At 32.3% G+C, this 20,693-nt stretch overlaps 2 protein-coding genes across 5 annotated transcripts; one reads left to right on the forward strand and one right to left on the reverse strand.

Moving 5' to 3' along the window:
• Positions 1-6,722: 6,722 nt before the first annotated feature.
• On the reverse strand, positions 6,723-12,960 carry LOC133669361 (uncharacterized). Its single transcript, XM_062089461.1, has 8 exons — positions 12,641-12,960; positions 12,421-12,529; positions 12,199-12,314; positions 11,003-11,122; positions 10,736-10,825; positions 8,536-8,684; positions 7,459-7,726; positions 6,723-7,308 (listed from the first exon to the last, which is right to left on the reverse strand). The coding sequence occupies exons 1-8, from the start codon at positions 12,869-12,871 to the stop codon at positions 7,156-7,158; spliced, it is 1,236 nt and encodes a 411-aa protein (XP_061945445.1). The 5' UTR covers positions 12,872-12,960; the 3' UTR covers positions 6,723-7,155.
• Positions 12,961-16,966: 4,006 nt separating this feature from the next.
• Positions 16,967-20,693, forward strand: LOC133670211 (uncharacterized). Of its 4 annotated transcripts, none has more exons than XM_062090725.1 (2): positions 16,967-17,191; positions 18,634-20,693. In XM_062090725.1, the coding sequence occupies exon 2, from the start codon at positions 18,690-18,692 to the stop codon at positions 20,472-20,474; it is 1,785 nt and encodes a 594-aa protein (XP_061946709.1). In that variant the 5' UTR covers positions 16,967-17,191; positions 18,634-18,689; the 3' UTR covers positions 20,475-20,693. The 4 variants fall into 4 exon arrangements, with proteins under 4 accessions (XP_061946709.1, XP_061946711.1, XP_061946707.1 ...); XM_062090727.1 differs by having other exon boundaries at positions 18,739-20,693; XM_062090723.1 differs by having other exon boundaries at positions 16,967-17,187.

Here is a 20,693-nt window from a genome sequence, read left to right on the forward strand (position 1 = left end):
CTCCCAGCAACGGTTGTTAACCAGGTAAGCTTCTCATTCCTTCTCCTTCCGTTTATAATTGCACAAACACTGTGCAGGTGTAATTTAATTACATTATGGCTGTAGCAGGCGTGCGTGAATTGTTCACGCACGCTTGCGTTTAAAAGCCAGTCGGGTCACTGGTTTAGGCCAGTGACCCGGCCAGGCTTGCTGGTCTAGTCCCTAAAAAAAAATCTTCAAAAATTATTTCAAAAAAGGTTGTGATTTTCCGCAAATATTTCTATTGTATTTTAATCAATATCGGTTTGTATTTTTATATTGTAAAGATACAAATTCGGTATTAAAATACCCAGTTTTTGGCAAAATATATATATATATATATAAAATGTTTTGCTTTCATACATATGGCCAAGTCTCTCAAAAATAAAAATAAAAATTCATAATATTGTATTTTCATATAACAAAGAAAATTTCAAAAAATATATATTAGCGTGCATTTTGGTTTTAATAACCAGTTTATTAAAGTCACGAGAACTAGGCCAATATTTCAAAATTTTCAAAAATATTATTTTGTTTTCTTTTAATATCTGGGGTTATGATCTTATACGTAAGATGTATTCCAGATATTAAATTCTTTTGTTGAGGTTAGAACGGTTAGGTTTTACCCGATAAGATAAGGATCTCCTTACCGATGAGAACTTTTCTTAAATCACAAACGGACCAAGAATTAGAAAACATGACAAGACTTTAGATTTTATCAGACAATAAAACAATGCAGCTTACCTTAGGTAGGATGTATTTGGGATGCTAACACCTTTCTTTTACACAACCAGTCCCTGTACCCGATCTCTGAGACCAGTTAGGGTTTTTAGTGACCAAAATACTAGGTGGCGACTCCCATTCTATTTTTCCACTAATAAAAGACAAGAATTCATTGTCTCCCCACATTTGCCACATTTTTACATAAGACAAGAATTTGATGGTGGATGTTTTCGTTACGACGCCGCATACGTGTAACAAAAGGTATGATGGAACAAACAATTGTTAACTGTTTGTTCGTTTACAATAAAAAGAGAAATAATTGACTTGACTCTTTTAGTCATTTTTTTTACTTTGTTTTTATTTTATTTTTTTGAAATCACAATTTACAATTTACATCTTATAGTTTATAAGTTGTATAATTAGAGGTGTTCAAAAAACCCGGTCTATCTATAATATTTGTATTATTTAACTCAACCCAGCTTGTTAAAGTTGAATAATGTAGATATTACAGAAGATAGTTGGTAAAAAAAACCTAAGAAATGAATAACATGGGTTAGGATTTTTAAAACTCGATGAACTTGGCTCAACTCATATTTACTCCTTTTATCTTTATACTTGATAGTTTGTGGATTGAACATTTATTTTTATTTTATTTAGAAATATTTCAGCTTTGAAGTTCCTATTAGTGAATTTCATATTAAATTTCTTTAATGTAACAAAAAATTATCTTGATTTTTTTTGTTAGAAGGGAGGGGGAAGCTAACTAAATTTTAATGGTAGTGCAATGTATAAAAAATAGAACTCATATTAGGGGTGTCATGACACCTAGAGTCTATGTTTTAGGTATGCATCTAAATGCGGGCCCATAAAAATTAAGAATATAAACCCAATTCATGAATATTTGTAATATCCATAAAAAAAAAAAGTCCAATATGATATATCCAACCCACTCAGGTCTAAAAAATTAAATGAGTCAAGTTTACAATTCTTAAAATATAAGATATTAGAATAGATACAATTATAGGCTCAACTCTGACCCAACTATATCCATAAACACCCCTATGGTTAACATCTTATATCGTCATTGATGTGCGTAAAAAAAGGCTAAAATTATTTATAGAAATGTCATTATATTCTATGATTAATGACTTATTTTATTAAATATTACAACCTTGCCATCAAATCTAAAAAAAATAACAGACAAATTCAACTATAAAATGTTATAAATCATGCATCCACTCACCCAACTATTTCCATGTTACTTTGGAATATCTTTTCAAATATTACATGTAAAAAGAAATAAAAGGCTTACGCTAGAGAGACGCTCTCACTGGGTTAAATATAAAATTTGTTTTATCACAGTTGCTATGGAGTAACATCTATAGATATAATTTTAAATACATGAAAATTAAGTAAGCACACGTGTATAATTATTTAATTATATTAAAATATATGACTGAGTACAATCTCTATTTAAAATATTCTTACAAAAGAATAAACAATCATTTGATTCTTCATGTAAATTTGATTTTTGATTACTTTATTTTTTTGTGAAATCAAGCCAAGATTTGTGCTTTGCTAGATCACAAATCTAGATCACAAATGTAGGCGTGTATTGTTGATCGAGATATGATGATTTGATACTTTGAAGACTATCTTTTATTTATCTTTAAAATATTATTGAAGAACTCTTATGGAACGTTTAGACTTGATCAACAGAGCTTCGTTCTTTATAAACTTAAAGCGTAAATGATTGAATGTATATTGCTCATTTTGTTTTTTTATTTATTGTCATATCTTTGCATATAAGTCCTTCACCATATGTGTTTTTTTTATAAGCATTAAGACTAAGTCTTTCATCAAAAGATAAAAGGAATCAAGTTTAATGGTGTTAAAGGATTACAATCATAAATAATCTTAAATGATGAATAATCAGTAATAGAATGTACACTATAATTATATGAAAATTCAATAAATGACCAACAATATTTCTAATTTTTAAGATTCTTTTGAATGATAACTCTTAATAATTGAGTTAAAGTCTTGTTTGCTACTTTAGTTTAACTATTTGTTTATGGATGACAAGTAGTAGAAAAAAAAATTTAGTTATAAACTTACCCTACAAATCTTTCAAAAGTAACTAAAAAACTTAACATATTGATCAGACACAATGCTCCTTCGCACACCATTTAATTAAACTACCTTCTTAAAAAATAGATCTACTATATTCTTTGCATTATTAGTTTTATGGCAAGAAATGAAATGTGTTATTTTAGAAAATCTATCTACAATAACAAATATGGAGTCTCTTCCTTTCCTTGATCTAGGTAAACCCGAAATAAAATCTATAGAAATATCAACTCAAGGTTCTTTAGAAATAAGTAAAGGTGTATATAACGCATTGTCGCACGTGGGTGAACGACGTCAAGAGGGTTAAGGGAGTTGTTACCTAGTTGTTTGATTCAAAGTTGTTAGGAGACGCGAGTGTATTAGTCTTGTCGGAGAATCAAAGGGTATCGTGGCTATGAAATATATTAGCACCCAGAGTACACCCTACCCAAGATAAGTTGCATTGTGTGGTTTGAATATGGTTTAAAGGTTTTGATGGGTTGCTAACTAGCGGTCTGTCTATGGCTTAGGATTGAGATTTATTCATGTGAATAAATCTAATATTAAGAATTTATTATGGGCTCGTGTACCCAAATAATTTTTTATGAAAATAGTTTTTTGTAATTCATATATTGCAGTAAAAAATATTCTCAATTAAAATTGATGAATATTTAGAATAATTTTAAGAATTTTCTAGTCAACTCCTGATATTTAAATATCAACCTCACTTATAGGTCAAACATTTATACCAAAATATTGGCAATTAATTTTCATGAATTAAAACTTTAGTGATTATTGAAATATTAGCCAAAATCTCATAAATTCAATAAACTGATTATTAAATTTATTATGCATGCCAAAAAAATAAAACATACCATGTATTTGTTTTTTTTTAAAAAACAAGATATGATTTTTGTATTTTTGAGAAAACTTGGGTATATGTAACACACAAAAAGAAAATTTTTATTTTATATTTTTTGTATTTTTGTAAGACCTTATTTGGTAAAAAAAAAAATGATTTTTCTTGAAACAAAAACTACCCAAAACAAGCCTAAATGATGTTTTTAAACTCACCTTTAAACCAAATAAACCTTATAAAAAATAACAACAAACCAAACAAGGCCTAAGGATTAACCCGGTTTTGACCCAACCAAGTTGACCCGACCGAGTTAACTTGAAAACAAACCAAAACAAAGACCCAGAACCAAAACAGATCCAACATAAGAAAAACATAAAAACTTAAATTTTTTTGTCGAAACGGATCAAACATATAAAAAATAAAGAACATGGAGAACATTCATCAAGAACCCAGCAAACACAACTCTCAAACCAGACTAGATCTTAAACAATAAAAGGTAGGTTTTTTGTTCGCAATCAAGTATAGATTAAGAATTAATGCCCCATTTGTTTGTTGGAAAGTAGTTTTCTTCTGGAAAGTGAATTATTTTCTGATGTTTGGTAGTGTAATGAAAAATAAATTGGAAAACACTTTCCAGTGTTTGGTTATGTCATGCAAAATGAGTTAGAAAATAACTTATTAATGTTTTATTTTTTCAAGTTTATTAAAATAGTGAGGAAAAAATCTTATAAATTAAAAAATTGAATGAGAATGAAATTGAAAAAAAATATAAGTTCATAAATTATCTCAAATAAAATAAATAATAATCAAAATAATAGAAATCAAATCTAAAAAATCAAAACATTGAAAGATGAAGAAATTAAAATAATAATAATTAACATTTTATAAATTATTTCAAATAAAATAAGTGATAATCAAAAGAATGAAGACCAAATTTGATAGATAAAAATTTCAATTAAAAAATGATAAGGGAAAAGCAAATAACAATTATAAAAATAAAGATAAAAATTAATATAAAAATTAAATTCTAAGGGATGAAATTGAAAAACAAATTTTTAAAACAAAATATATATAGCAATCAAAAGTTCAAGAATTAAATTTGATATAATCAATAAATAATATAACATTTCTAAATTTTCACAACTTCCAGAAAAACAAAAACACTTTTCTAGAAACCAAGCCAAAATTTTCTTCAACTAAAAAATGTTTTCCGTTGACTGGAAAGTGTTTTCCGTTGACCAACTTTCCTAATGACAAACAAACACAGGAAAGTTTAGAAAGTGATTTCCCGGAAACCATTTTCCAGGAAACAAACACACCCCAAGTGTCATTTTGCTTTGATTATTACTCAAAAATTACGCTTTTGTCATAAACGAGTTTCAGTTCAAAATCGAAATCCTAAAATTAAAACCATAAAAAACATGTTATTAATGCTCGAAATTCCTATATTATTTACTAATAATGATATATGAACTTGTAGAAACCAGAATTAAATCAAAACAAGACTTAAAACTAGCACCTATGACAATGTTAATCGGATGAACATGAAGAACACATACCCAGCTGCCTAAAAAAAAGTCCAGAATGCCGCTAAACCCATAAAACACATTTTAAGCCTTTAAACTAGACTCTTTTGACTTTAGCGGCCCATATTATCATAATCAAACGTACTTGAATAAAAAAAACTAATAAAAATAACAAATCATCATAACCATGCAAAAAAATTCAAATTTCAAAACTATCAACCTAGAACAACCTATATTTTTTATGCAATCTAGATTTAAATGTCTTTTAAAAGTATGGAACAACACATGGACTTATGTTTTTTCGAATGTATCTTTTTGACATTATTTGCTTCACTAGTCTTTAAAACTCCTTTGTTTCCTCAAGATTACTTCTATAGATTTGTTTATTAAGAATAATCGAACGCGGTACTAAGTCAATCTGATATTTTATTAGTGTTAAAGTATGCATTTTTACACAAGAGTAAAATTATAGTCATATTAAAAAAAAGAATGTGTATGATCACATTGTTTTGCATAAAAATTAATGTATTTCTTTACTTTTTCTATATATTTTTTTTTCCATCCTTTTTTTCTTCTCTCCACACTCGGCCTTCCCCTTGTTTTTGTTTTTTTTTTTTTTTTGCTGAATCCTTCAAATTTATCTTTAATGGCCACAGCTAAATTTTCCCAGCCTAACATTTATTATTTTGTTAATAAAATTTATCAATTTATTCATTCACCTTATATGAGTAATTGGAGTGCGTCAAGTGAATACTTCGCAATTTACAACATACTATTGATTATGTCTTCATGGTACTCGGAAATTCTTTCCACCTGCCTGCTTTCACCGACTCTTATTGGTTATGCTGATTTTCTTGGTCCCAATCTTGTCTGTTGGAAAGCAGAAAACAATTGTATGATCATCTACAGAGTCAGAATACAACGCCATGGCTAATGGTGTATCAGAGCTTGCATGCGATTCAATCCTAGTTAGGTGAGCTAACATTATGCTGTGATAATTCAGAAGCCACTTATTCCCTCCTAAGCTGTTTTTTCATGCACACAGAAAACATGTTTAGGGTGACTTATTTTATGCAAGATAAAGTTGCAAAAGTTGTGTTAAATTCATAGCTTCACAAGATTTACTTGCTAATCTTTTAGCAGCAACTGTTTTCAGAGGTCCATGCTTCAGTTCAGCCCACTCTACCATTAGCTTGAGCAGGCATAGTGTTGTTATACATGTATTATAACTTATAGATCAGAACTCAGAGCTCTGTTCTCATTAATTTTCTTGTATTAGACTCTTGTTACCTTATTACATGTACCCTGTCCGAAGCCTTCAACTAAGCTTACAGTATTTCGACCTTCACATGTTGTCTTATTGAATGTTATTTAAAAAGTTGCACTGGTTCCTTCAAGCTAATAATCTGCTATTATTTGGACTTGAAATGCTGATTTAATCTACTCATTCCAAAAGGTCCGACAGCAGTTTCAAGTCATTGCCAAAGTTTCTGGGGCTTGCAAAGGATATCCAACTATTATTTGAGATTGAAAGTTGTGTGAAGCATGGTCAAATCCTTCCAAGACCGAATGGGAGCATTTCTAGCCAGTATTTGCATGCCATATAACAAGGCCTCTCAAGAAGTCGCAAGGCAATGAAATGCTGCGCACGATTGATTACCTGATCTACAACTTATCAGTAACATAATCATTTCTCTCGCAACCATTACAAAGATGCCCTTGAAATTCGAACAAAAATACAGCAATAATCATACATGTAAACAATCCTGGTTGCGGACACGAAGCCAAGCAGGCTGGCTTATTGCATCGAAGACAAATTTTGGTGACATTGCCAAGTGGTAAGGCGGGGGACTGCAAACCCTTTTTCCCCAGTTCAAATCCGGGTGTCAACCTGTGCTCTCTAGCACAAAACTTGAACTCCTACCTCCGAAACATCCCTGAACCTTGAAGTGCTTGGCCATACTCTGCAATGATTGCAGAGCCTTTAACTAATTCCCAGATCTTGGCAGAATTTTTCAACCAGTCACGTTCTGAGACTGTCCTCGCGAAGGACAGGCCGTTCATTGATAAAACCTGAAGAAACAGCAAACTTTTTCAAATTTGCAGACATTGTAGTTTGTCAAGGGAAAAGAATATCAATATCTTTGTTATAGGTTTTATTTATTTTATCAGATGAGGAAAAAAATGTGATTGCACTTGACCATAAGAGAGAAGGAGAGGAACCTGATCTCGCAACTTCCATAGTGCAGAGATGTAACTTTTGTACTGAGCTTTAAGAGAGTCATCTTTGTCCTTTAATGGAATGACAAATAAATTGATAGATTTTGAATCTGGATCATTATCATGACTGTTTGAAGGCACAGAATAAGAGATCTGCTCTTTTGCCATGCTTCCACCCTTTTCTTTGATGAATGATGAGGAGCTGAAATATTGTTCTAGTTCCTTCCTCAGTTCCACAAAATTACATGGAGTAAAATCTTCATCTTGCAGCCTGCAAAAAAGAGGATTAGATAGGTGCTTCTGCTCCCAGAAAGAGAGAACTCCATATCACATAATACCAAGATAACTTTTAATAAGACTTCAAGCAATTAGGAAATGATATCAAAGTTGAGCAACATCGATGACAGACAATGCACTAGATGCAAAAATGTTGAATTGAGATCTGTATCTCCCCATTTATTGTAGATGTACATGCAAAAATTTTGAAAATCATTGTCATGCTATTGTAGATGTACCATCATTCCAAGGATGTTATTTCATGAAATCCATAGAAACTGTTCATTGACGATAACAGCTTTATTTCTATGGCTGCATGTGAGCCCTGCAGAATACATCTGGCCAATCATGAAAACATGCTCACATGTGCATAACTCTTAAAATTTCCTGGTTGTTACTGCAAGTGAGCATGTCTTGACCACCATGAATACAGAACAAGTGACTTCCATATATTATAATGCAAGAGCAAAAATAATGACAAGCCTAGAACGGACCTAGCCTTCATGCATTAATAGATCATAAATCAAGTGTTTCGTGATCGTAGTATTTTGTTAGCTAACTTGGGCTTCCTAAAAGCAAGAAATATATCTTTGAAAATCAGAGTGGGGTAACAAGACAGAAAATTGAACACCCTGATTATCAATACAATAATTACATATGAGATATGCCCTACATGGAGAGAGGGAAAAGTTGATCATGTCAACAAGTATTTTATATAACTTATTTCAAAGACACACTACCGAATTACTTTTTCTCCATAAGCTAAGTTGCAATTTATTAGAATTGAACAAAATGATAACTCACTTTGTATGTACAAAGAGTGGAGTAGCCATATACTCTTCAGCCTCAGAGACTTTATCCTTGTTTTCTTTTTCAGGCCCCGCATTAGAGCTCTGCACATATGCAGAGTTTAGTGAAGATGGATCAGGTATGCCATGTTTCAGCAAGTCAACCTGCAAATACATAGCACCCCAGTAAGATTTATATAGATTATACAAGATAGATAAACCAAGTGAGACATTCAAGTAGAAAGAAAAAGGACAAACAAAATGCAAGTGTCAAAGAACAGGTATTTGAGAAAAGACAACACATCAGAATATCCAGTTTCTAGTGATCTTGAAATATTGGCCAAGAAACAATCAATGATATTAGTATCATAACTTTTAATAAAAATTGTTCTTTCATATCATGAGCAAAGACACAGTGTAGTTTCATGCAACTTCAGTACAGATATTTTAGTAGTGATAAAACATAACTACCTACTTTGTGAGGAAAAAGAACCACAAAAAGAAAAATAAAATAAAATAAAATATACAAACAAAGCATTAAAAGGCCAGCTAAAGTAAACAAAAATACATATCAAATTGCAAAAAGTTACAAGAGTATGGCCTGAATAAAGAATTACTTTCTGAGTGATAGAATAACATATTACCATGTTATCATAAGGCATAGGCCATCAGGCATCTCAAGAACAATCAGACACCTTGTTTTTGCTATCTCTCCTTTGTGCTCATCGTATATTCAGGTATGCATTAGATTTGGACACTTGTAGAAATTTGTTTTCATTTTCCCAGGTCATATATGGTAGTTACTTTTTCAATATGAGAGCACGTTAGTTCTCACTAATGCTACGAGCATACTTGAAGGCATTGTCCTCTTATCCTCCTTATGGAAGTTGCATCCCAGAAAAACTTTAAATTCTAAGCTTGGATATTCGAACCTTTATCCAAATTCCTCATTTGTATTAAACTCCAATAAATCATCTTTTTTATAAAAAAAACATTTAGCCATTTCAAGTCCTGGGAAACAAGGTTTTTCAAGTACCTTCATATGAAGTTTAAAGATATACATCTGACCTAACACATAGTTTTGAAATAATCAGTGCATGTGTGACCATATACAACTATGAGGATATAGTACCAAAAACCATCTAACAACTATATTAGCAAATTCTTAAAGGAAGCAATTTGTGTCTTACCAGATAAAGTTAGTAGCCTCAAGCCCAACTTATATTAAATCAGATTTGAGATGCATTGTTGGATAAGTGATGTTGAGAAACAATGATGATTGATGTGTGATGATGAAATTATTGAGAAAATAGTAGTAGATATGTAAGTAATTCTGGAAAGGAATGGGCAAGCCATGATTTGTTCACATTCTGCTAGTTGTTAGTTGCACTTTGTTGAAATAAAAACTGTACTATGATTGCCTTGTAATACATAATAATCTCTTCCACAAAGCCACAAGGTTCAAAAATCCCATACAGTACTTCATCACTGACCCGATACAAGAACCGGTGAATTTGAACAAATAATACCCAACTTATACAAGCGGACTTGCCAATATAATCATAATCTTCATACATGAAGTCTTCTGTTTTTTTTTTCTTGACAGCATAGAAATGAGGGCTGGTAATCTAGATTTTTTTTTTTTTTTTGGTTTAAGGGTTTGGATTGGGGTTGGGCTCTAATACCAAAATTGATATGGGATAGGGTAGTAGCAAATGTAGAGAAGTAGAATTCCCTATTGCAGAGGGAAAACTTGAGCAAGAAGAACGAACAACTTATAAATGAGGGCAAATCCCTATAGAAGAGGGTTGAAGGATTTGAAAGAATCTCTGACTTTTACAAAGGATATGGTTTTTATATAGTGTTTGACGCCGACAAACTGTAGTATCCTCAACTAAATAGAAAATATGAATCCTAACAATATATTACCTTCTAATAATAATAATAATAATAATAAAACCATAGAAAGATACCTAAATACCAATAAAACTCTAAATGTACTAAATTACAAACAAACAAGTAAGCTTTCTTGTTCCTATATTGTGCATCAAGTTGATATTTTTGTCCGAATTATGAGCACAGATTAACAAAGAAAAAAGCAAATTCCTAGTGACTATCAAATGAACAGAACTAGATTGTTTAAAGAAAGCTGTTTATTCCCAAATTTATGGAGCATACAACATTAGCATGTGCAGAGGCCATGAAATAAGAAATACCGTCAACATTAAGTGCCGCATACTATCATCATAAACTCCATCTGATACCACCAGCAGGACATGACAAATGGAAGCTAGGAGAACACCAAGCTATAATGAATCCTTGCAGCACAACCAGAAACATAGAAGTTCATCAGGCATTTTATCTTTCAATAACTGTAAGGATGTACTTGCAAGAAAATATGACAGATTATGCACTATCAATCAACACAGTTACTATATTTTACTCCAGCCATGAAATCAGAAGTAAAGTTCCTCTCCAGTTACCTGAATAGCTGTAAGTTCATGAGCCAACTCAGTAGAAAGGTTTTCACCACTTAAAACTGAAATTGTGGATGAGCCATCAGGTCTCATCATCTCTGCCAAAACAGAAGGGCTAAAAACAGGCTGCAAATTAAGAAAAAAAACAGTTAAAAAAGTAAAAGAAAAGGAGAAGACAAACTTTTCAGTATAGTATATGAGGATAGACAGAAACAGAAGACGGCATAGCATTAGCTTTATGGTATCAGAACAATGAATATCAATTAGGGGTGTAGGATTTGATGTTCATAAACCAAACTACTGTTTTATATGTGTAGACAAGTGACCTTGTTAAGTAGTAAGTAAATTTAGTGCAAGAATTACACAACTATAGTCTTTTACATGGATGAAAATGGGATGGAAAACCCACAACACTTGGCCCATCCCACCTAAATGGAGGGTGTAAAATGAGCAGGGTAGGTGGGTTTTGGTGTAAATTGAATAGGTTGCGTTTAGTTAGTGTCCTAGGATAAAAAAAGAGACAGAAACAATAGGGGAAGAAACATGTTTGGTTGCACGGAAGGAGACGAAGACAAAAATAAATGTCTCGAGAATAGTTTTGGAGTGAATTTTGTCATTTTAAAATAGAAAGGACAAGGGGACATGTCCCCTCCGTCCCAAATATCTTCGTCTCTTTTGTCTTAAGACGTAAACAAACACTACCTAAGAGAACCCAAATCGGGCATAGGGCAGGGCAGATTTAAGGATCTCCAGACCTGATTACAGTGTATTACTCTCCCATATGTGTGTGTTCTCTCCCCATCCTTATCTCCTAGAGTAATCATCCCATCTCTATCTCCATGCTCTTTTATCAATAAGAGCCGGTCAATCAATTCCCTTCAAGTTGGAAGCGAATTTCTACTTGAATCAACAAAATATTAACTGAAACTGACAGTTTTTTGTGAAAAGTCTGGGATGAGAATCTTAAAGATTCAGATGAGTTTAGGAAAAAACCAATGAATTCAAGAGACTAGATAAAGTCATTTTTAGATTGAGCCCCTGAACCCAAAAATCTAAAACGCGGAGCTTCAAATCAGCCAAAGCGTGCATTATTTATATTCATTTATGTTTCGCTAACTCATTTAAGTTTAATAGGATAAAATCATTTTCAGATTGAGTTTATGAAACTGACTTCAATTATAAAAAAAAATAAAATGCCTGACCTGGGTATCAAGAAGAATGAGCCTCTCAGCAGATATCCTGGGTTCAATTCCCACAGTACAATGCCTTGCCATTGCTCGGTTATCTTCAGACTGCACAGTAAACGGCGGAAGCATCCCTGTATTTATTTTATATATATATATAGCATACAGTAGGTATTGTCATCGTTTTAGTTCATTCCTTTATTAAAATAACTTGTAAAGAATCAAATATAAGTGGATAACCTGGCGAGGTTCCATCAAAGCCATAAAGCTCATTCAAGATTGTGGACTTGCCAACCCCAGGCGGCCCAATTATTCCAACCACTGTAAAATCTGTATTCTCCGTCAGGAACTGATCCGATCCAAAATGTATGAATAGATTAGAAATAAATATATAAAAACAAATAATTTACGAAACTGAGGAAATTATTATGCTATGTTAGTAGTGGAATTTGTTACATACAGGGAGAAAGCGATCAATGTGGAAGTCCCAAGAATCGGAGAGGAGATTGAGAGAGGTAATTGAAGGGAGACGAGACCGATGGTGATGGTGCGGCGCTGTTTCGTCTTCGCGTCCAAATTTAGCAGCAGCGGCAGACACCGCCGGTCCTGAAGTCACCAATCCGGGAGGCTTTGCTAGTAGGATTTTGGGAGCCTGTGACTGTGATGAAGAACTCCCTGCCATTTCATTCATTAACAAACAATATGCAGGTACTCCTAGCTTTCTGGTTTCGAGTTTTGTTTCTTTCAGTTTCACTTAAACGGTCAAACCCTAAGCTTTCGAAATCAAGATACGTTACCCGTTGCCCGTTGGTTTTTATTTTTAAAAAATTAGTATTTTTTTATTCATTTTTAATTAATTTTTTTATATTTTCAAATAATATGTTAGTGATAAAAATAAATTTTAAAAAAATAAAAAAATATATAATTTTAATATATTTCTAAATAAAAATACTTTAAAAAATAATTATTAGAATAATATCAAACACACTTTTAATAAGTTAATGCGATTTAATCTATTTTGTGAATTAAAACTATAACTAAATAATTATTTTTAATTATTTTTTTATATTATTATATTAAAACTATTTAAAAGCATTTAAAAAAAATATTAATTTAATATTTTTAGATAAAAAATTAAAAATTAAATTGTAATGTAAAAATAAACATTCAAGTGTTTTTCAATTTGTTTTTTTATTTTAAAAAATAATTTTAGATATTTTTTAATGGTTTTGATTTGCTGATATTAAAAATAAAAATAATTTGAAAAAATATCATTTTGATATATTTTTATTTGAAAAACACTTCTGTAAAAACATCATAAATTTCAATATTGTAATATATTAGATTTATTTTTGAAGAATTAATAATTTTGATCTTGTGTTTAAAAATACAAGATCAAAATAAAATCTAATATAAAAATATATAATGTACTACATTAACAAACACTTATTTAACATGAAAACAAAATAGAATTTAATCAAAATAATTTGATTGAGTTCAAGCACTCTTCATTGAATTTTAGTAAATCTCGATATCGTAATATATTAAATTTATTTTTGAAGAATTAGTAATTTCAATCTTGTTATTTTACTTAGAAATTGAATCAAAATGAAGTTTTTATAAAATCAACACACATTTTAAAGAAATAGGAACTCATTGCAAGAAAAATTAAAAATCATTAATAGAAAATATAGAAGAGCTAGCGTACGTAGGATAAATAAAAACATGATAGAAAAATAGAAGAGACCAAGATCTAGCTAGTTTTCATTAATTAAAAGGCAATGAATGAATGCAGTGGTTAAGCAATTGATAGAATCTTCAGGTGAGATGGAAACGCTTAGAAAAGAGCTGCATATAACAGTTCTAGCAGGAGCCGGGAGCCGAAACAATGCTGTTACAGCAGGAGCTGCAAAGAAATATCCAGCGTATGCATGCATGGGATGGCCGTCCATGGCATTGCTGTCATTGGAAAAGCCTACATAATAAAATCTCAGAGATTTGAACCCTCGTTTTTGAAAACGAACTCATGTTTATCCTTCTTTTTTCTCAGAACCATCAGATCATATAAACTGATACATAGAACACAACTTTTCTATGCTTAAAGCAAACTCTTAAATCCAAGAAACAATGCATGCCCACAAAGGGTACTTCCCATGCATGAAACTGTTAGCTCTCTAATTAATTTAATGAACAGTTGCGTTTGGAACACAAGCATTGATAGGCATGCTGATTGTGAGTCGAGGTATGCAACTGAGTGGGGTTTGAGAGCAGTTGCTGGCAAGTTTGATAGAGTGAGTCGAGGCATGCAACTGCAACAATTTAGACGATGAACAAAGCCATCAATGAGTTTTGAAGAAGAAAAGGAGGAAGAAGAAGAAGTGTTGCGGAAGAGAAGCTACCAAGAACATAAACAACAGCATCAAAGAAGGCTGACAGCAGCAAAGTTCCCTCCAAGCATAGCTAAAACAAATGAGAGGTCAATGTGTTTAAGAACTATGATTGTTTGTTCTCATTTAACAGACTGACTTGGAAATGGTATGTTCATAGAATGAAAGTTAAATGTGAAATAAACATGAGAGTTCAATTGTTTTAATTGTTTACGTGTCCCTTTGTTATATACAAATGAGAGCTAAGGCCATCTTCAATACAAGATATATACATTTTTTTTTCTTATATCCGTTGGCAATTTAGAAGAATCAATTATATTTTAATATATTTGATATATAATAACGGGTCTAAAACAACTTGGACGATTCTTATTCAATCTAATATTAAATGATAAAATTAAAAATAATTCAATTCTCTTTTTCTCTATTTTTTTCCCTTTTTCGAGTTTTTATCATGCCATGCGTAGCTAAATTTTTAGTTAGTTGAAGGAAATAAATTTAATAATTTGTTAAATCAGAAACCATTAGATCTTAGGAAGAAAGCTTGACTAGATTAAATACAACCAATTGTACTTGTGTTGTTTAGGTTCATCAATCTCTCTAAATCTTAAGGTTGCCATTAGATTAAACTTTTACTATTTGTCTTGAGTTGTTCGGCGGTTAGAGTTAATTAGATTATTTGTTTTATAATTGACTATGACTAAGAAGAGATAGGAAAATAGTCTCAATAATGAATATTCAAAATGTGAATTGATATATACTTGCATCAATGATCAGTTATAAAATTCTGATGGCGGATGTTGACCTAGAGGTCCTAGACTAAGGTTTGTTATTTTGATTGATTTCAATAGTTTAATTTAAGTTGTTCATTGTTCATGTAGCATAAAACTAGGGTAGATACTATTCATGGGAACGATCCTTACTCGCACTACTACATGTATTTTTAAGAGTTTAGGTTTTATAATTGGTTGCCTGCAACAACATACCAGTAATCTTCTTATAAACTTTAAATTACTCTAGATTTTTCTAACAAGATCCTTGAAACTCTTGAAAAATTTTAAATTTACAACTTTCATTGTATATATCTTAAAATATTAAATCACAAACTCTTCTCCTTCTAGAGCTCATGTCTCTCAGACCTATATAAAGATGAAAAAAGGTGGATTTAATAACATAACGAATGAGGTATAATAGTCGACTCAAGCCTAATATAAAGTCAGCCATGCTTAATGGAGTTAAAGAAGCATTGACTATGATTATTTATCTACTTTAAGTTACTACTCATTTATGTTTATTGATGTATGTGTTATCAAAAACTTTAATTTTAGCCTTTAATTTAATTTGGCATTTTCCTTGTTCTAGGAGGGTTGTTCTAAGTATTTAACCTATTTTCATTTTGTATTAGCTTTTGATTGATGAATCACGAATAAAATTCTCAATTAAAAAATCAATTCAGATTTTTTTTTTCTGATTTAATTTTCTTTTGTCTAATTGAACGATATCAACAACCCTTATCTTCGTGAACAAAATCATGAACCCGCCAACATTTATGCTACGTCAGATGGTATCAAAGCCTCGTTTTAAGATGGTTAGACAAGGTAATGATGATGGAGAACGTCTTACAAGGTTGGAGCAAGGAGTGGAAGAAATGGCTAGGAGTATTTGGATGTTAATTGAACTTGTTAGAGGTATCCAAGTCAACAATCCAACCCCACAAATCCAAAAGCCAACTCATTTGTGACTAAATGAACTTTTATATTAAAATTAAATTGAAAAAATATTAAGGTATCGGATATTTATAGTTTTAAAAAGTAGGAGGACTAAATTAAACTTTTTATATGAACTTTAAAACCATCACTCATTTGTGATTTTTTTTTTCACTTTGATCCTCTATCTTTCAATTTCATATTTAGTCAACAAGATTGATTCAATTGCTCTTAAATTTGATCCCAAAAAAATGCAATCACAAAAAGAAATTTAAGAATCAAATTAAAAAAAATATTTAACAATAAATCCATAATAAAATATAAAAGGATAAATAGTATGTTTTTGCTAAGACCAAAAGGTTTTAGTTTTTTACTTATAACCTATTTGGAAAAGCGGGTCAACCCATATTTTTCATAAATTTAATTTTTTTACTAAAAATTAATTTTTTGTATGTTTTGGATTGTTTTAATATACTAATCTTAAAATAATTTTTAAAAAATAAAAAATATATTATTTTAATATATTTTAATATAAAAAATATTTTAAAAAATAACTACCAACCCACATAACACACCCAGGTTGAATGGTTGATAAAAATGGAACAAATGTAGCCCAAAGCCCAATGTTATTTATCGGGCCGAAAACGTTAGGATCCGGAATGAAGGCAAGAAGTAATAACTAGGACCGAAAGCGTTCGAACCGGTTTCTCGATAGCTGAGAAAGATTTGGATGTTATGTTTCTAGGTTTCTCTCCCAGTCCTAGTAGAGAGTCTCTGATTGTCGAGAAAGATTTCGTTTTTCGACAGACTAGTTTTTTTCTTGTTTCCTTTTTTTGCTCAAGGAAATGGATGCCGATAGCAGATATATTATTGGGATTTCATCTCTCCTTTGCTTACTGCAGTAGAAACCCATGGTAGGTAAGTCTTGTCTTTATTAATTTAATATATGTTTTTTTTTGTGAATTTCTGTTCCCTTGATCTGGTTTGGCATCATTTCTCTAATGTGTTAAGAACTGATATTGAATTTAGATTAAGTAGGTTCTTAAAACGGGATTGCAATGTGCCACCCTTAGCATGAAGTGGGAAAGTTTGAAGAAGGTAAAGAAATGATTAGCTAGAGTTTGAAGAAGGTTCAGAAATGATTAATTATGTTTTATTTATATGAACCTCGAAATTCTTTTTTATTATATTTGGATGGGGATTTTTGTAGACACGCAGATTAAACATATTGGAAGATGTGAGCTTGTTCTGAAATTGATGATTTTGTATGAATGTTTTCGAATAAAACATGTATTTTCCTTTTTTTTCCAGAATTGAATTTTAGGCTGGGGAGTGACCTGAATTTTCATCTCCAATCTCCATCCATTGCTCTGCATAGTTTCGTTTGTTTCTTCCAAGAAAACTATTAGACTTTGAGATTAATCAAAGTATCCCAAGTTTATTTATTTATTTATATTTTATACCCTCTGTTATCACGCGGGAACAATTCAATGTTGCAAGTTACCTCTTCGTGGTGCAATGAGCTGATAAAGTTGGTTGACTCTGTTTAAAGCTCCTTTGAGCAAAGTTTATTTGAACCAACAAAGAAACTTGGGAGACAAATTGAGATACAAAGAAGTGAATCTGGAATTTCATAATCTTCATTAGATTGTTGGTTTTTAATGCTGACAGTCTTCTCTTTAGTGATATTAATTCTTTCTCTTTGATAAATGGGCCATGTCTGGTTGAAAATGTTTTCCTTTTAGTAAACCTTTGTCATGACAGGATGATTGTAAGTGTTTTTTTGATTCACTGAAGAGGATGACTTATTCTCATTCCAATTCGGCATTGATTCTCTTTTAATAAAATATCTGTTCTCCAAAGGAAAAAACCTTTTTTTTCTCAAAGCCTGAGAAAATTAAGATGCCTGTGTACTCATTTATGGTCTGAAATTATTGTTTAGTTTCATTTTCTCTCGTTTTTTCCTCCACTCTAAATATTATCATCATCTGGTATCTGCTATTCAGAACTATATTTCTCTTATTTGCCCACCCTCCCAACCCCCAACACACACAGTGGCATAACAAATGAATTTACTTCCCCTTATTTCAAACATCAATATATATATATATATTGTAATTTGCTTCTGATGCTCAGTATCAACCAGTTCCTTTCCATTCAATTTACATTAATTCCCTGATATATTTGTTTGTCTGGATGTAAGTTATGCATTCTTCTTTATTAATTATTTTTGAGTTCTTTTTTTTCTATTTTGTTACCTTATTCTTGTCTTTCTATTATGGTATCCATATTTTGCTGAAGGTTTTAGTGCTAGCTGCACTTGAAAAATACAAGTTTGAAATTGGTTACTTTGTATGCAGCATGAGGGGAAGCCTGTCAAGCAAGCAAAGTTGCTTCTCCTCGTTTTAATTGATTCATGGCAGACCGTGCTTTAATTGTGCCTGATGCTTCCCTTGCATTGTCAGAACATGCTTTGGCCATCGGACAAGAGTTTCCCAATGTTGAAACTTGCAGAAGAACATTGAAGGATATTGCTATAGCACTGCATTTTGATCTTCGGATAGTGAAATCAGATCGAAGCCGGTTTATAGCCAAATGCTCTAAAGTAGGCTGTCCATGGCGTGTCCATGTTGCAAAATGTCCTGGAGTTCCAACCTTTTCAATTAGAACCTTACATGGAGAGCATACTTGTGAAGGAGTCCACAACCTTCACCATCAGCAAGCATCAGTAGGTTGGGTAGCTAGGTCTGTAGAAGCACGTATTCGAGACAATCCACAATTCAAACCAAAGGAAATACTGCAAGATATACGTGACCGGCATGGGGTTGCTGTGTCTTACATGCAAGCTTGGCGTGGGAAGGAGCGCAGCATGGCTGCACTTCATGGAACTTTTGAAGAAGGGTTCCGCCTTCTTCCTGCATATTGTGAGCAGATTAGAAAAAACAACCCAGGAAGCATTGCGTCTGTTTTTGCTACTGGACAAGACAATTGTTTCCAAAGACTTTTTATATCCTACCGTGCATCTATTTATGGCTTTATAAATGCATGCAGGCCTCTTCTGGAACTTGATAGAGCACATCTTAATGGAAAATATTTGGGTACATTACTTTGTGCTGCAGCTGTTGATGCTAATGATGCATTATTTCCTTTGGCCATTGCCATTGTTGATGTGGAAAATGACGAGAATTGGATGTGGTTTATGTCAGAGTTGCGGAAGCTTCTTGGAGTAAATACAGACAACATGCCTAGACTTACCATACTGTCTGAAAGGCATAAGGGCATTGTAGAGGCAGTTGAAACACACTTCCCCAGTGCTTTCCATGGATTTTGTCTGCGTTATGTTAGTGAAAACTTCCGTGACACATTTAAGAATACAAAGTTAGTAAATATTTTCTGGAATGCTGTTTATGCCCTCACAGCAGCTGAATTCGAAAGCAAGATAACTGAGATGGTAGAGATCTCACGAGATGTTATACCTTGGTTTCAAGAATTCTCTCCCCAACTTTGGGCTGTCGCATATTTTGAGGGCATGAGATTTGGCCATTTTACACTGGGAGTTACCGAATTGTTGTATAATTGGGCTCTTGAATGCCATGAGCTCCCAGTTGTACAAATGATGGAGCATATTCGGCTTCAGTTGACATCTTGGTTTAACAATCGTCGTGAAATTGGAATGAGCTGGACCTCAATTCTTGTTCCATCTGCTGAGAAGCGGGTTTTAGAGGCTATTGCAGATGCACCTTGCTATCAAGTACTTCGTGCAAATGAGGTTGAGTTTGAGATTGTGTCGACTGAGCGAACAAATATTGTGGATATTAGCAGTCGTGTCTGCTCATGCCGTCGTTGGCAGCTCAATGGTTTACCTTGTGCACATGCTGCTGCCGCGCTTATTTCCTGTGGGCAAAATGCTCATGTATTTGCTGAGCCTTGCTTCACTGTTGCAAGTTACCGGGAGACATACTCAGAGATGATCAACCCTATTCCTGATAAGTCCCAATGGAGGGAACTGGGTGAGGGAACAGAAGGTGGAGTTGCCAGGGTTGACATCTCAATACGCCCACCCAAAACTCGCCGACCACCTGGCAGGCCAAAAAAGAAGGTTCTTCGTGTAGAAAACTTTAAACGCCCAAAGAGGGTTGTTCAATGTGGTCGCTGTCATTTGTTAGGACATTCTCAAAAGAAATGCACAATGCCGAATTAACTAGAAGGTAGCTTCTTACCGTTCCTTTCAGTTGATCTTAATTGCAACTTAACTAGATGTGTTTGTAATCATGATGTATGTTTTACAATTTAATAGCACAATGGCCAAATCCTTTTTGTAATCCACCTTTGTCTTGTAAATATGGAGTTACCATTGTGTCTTGGCCAGCTTTGTTTGCTGAGAATAATTTAGTTAATAACCAGGGTGCTGTCATTTTCA

The sequence above is a fragment of the Populus nigra genome, chromosome 12 (assembly GCF_951802175.1).
Source record: "Populus nigra chromosome 12, ddPopNigr1.1, whole genome shotgun sequence".
NCBI lineage: Eukaryota > Viridiplantae > Streptophyta > Magnoliopsida > Malpighiales > Salicaceae > Populus > Populus nigra.

Excerpts from the sequence above, each read along its gene's own strand:
- LOC133669361 (XM_062089461.1), bottom strand. The coding sequence starts at position 12,871 with ATGAATGAAATGGCAGGGAGTTCTTCATCACAGTCACAGGCTCCCAAA. Across the intron at positions 12,530-12,640 it reads ACATTGATCGCTTTCTCCCT|TTCCTGACGGAGAATACAGA; the intron begins GTATGTAACAAA and ends GGATCGGATCAG. Across the intron at positions 8,685-10,735 it reads TGCGGCACTTAATGTTGACG|GTTGACTTGCTGAAACATGG; the intron begins GTATTTCTTATT and ends ATGTATTTGCAG.
- LOC133670211 (XM_062090725.1), top strand. The coding sequence starts at position 18,690 with ATGGCAGACCGTGCTTTAATTGTGCCTGATGCTTCCCTTGCATTGTCA.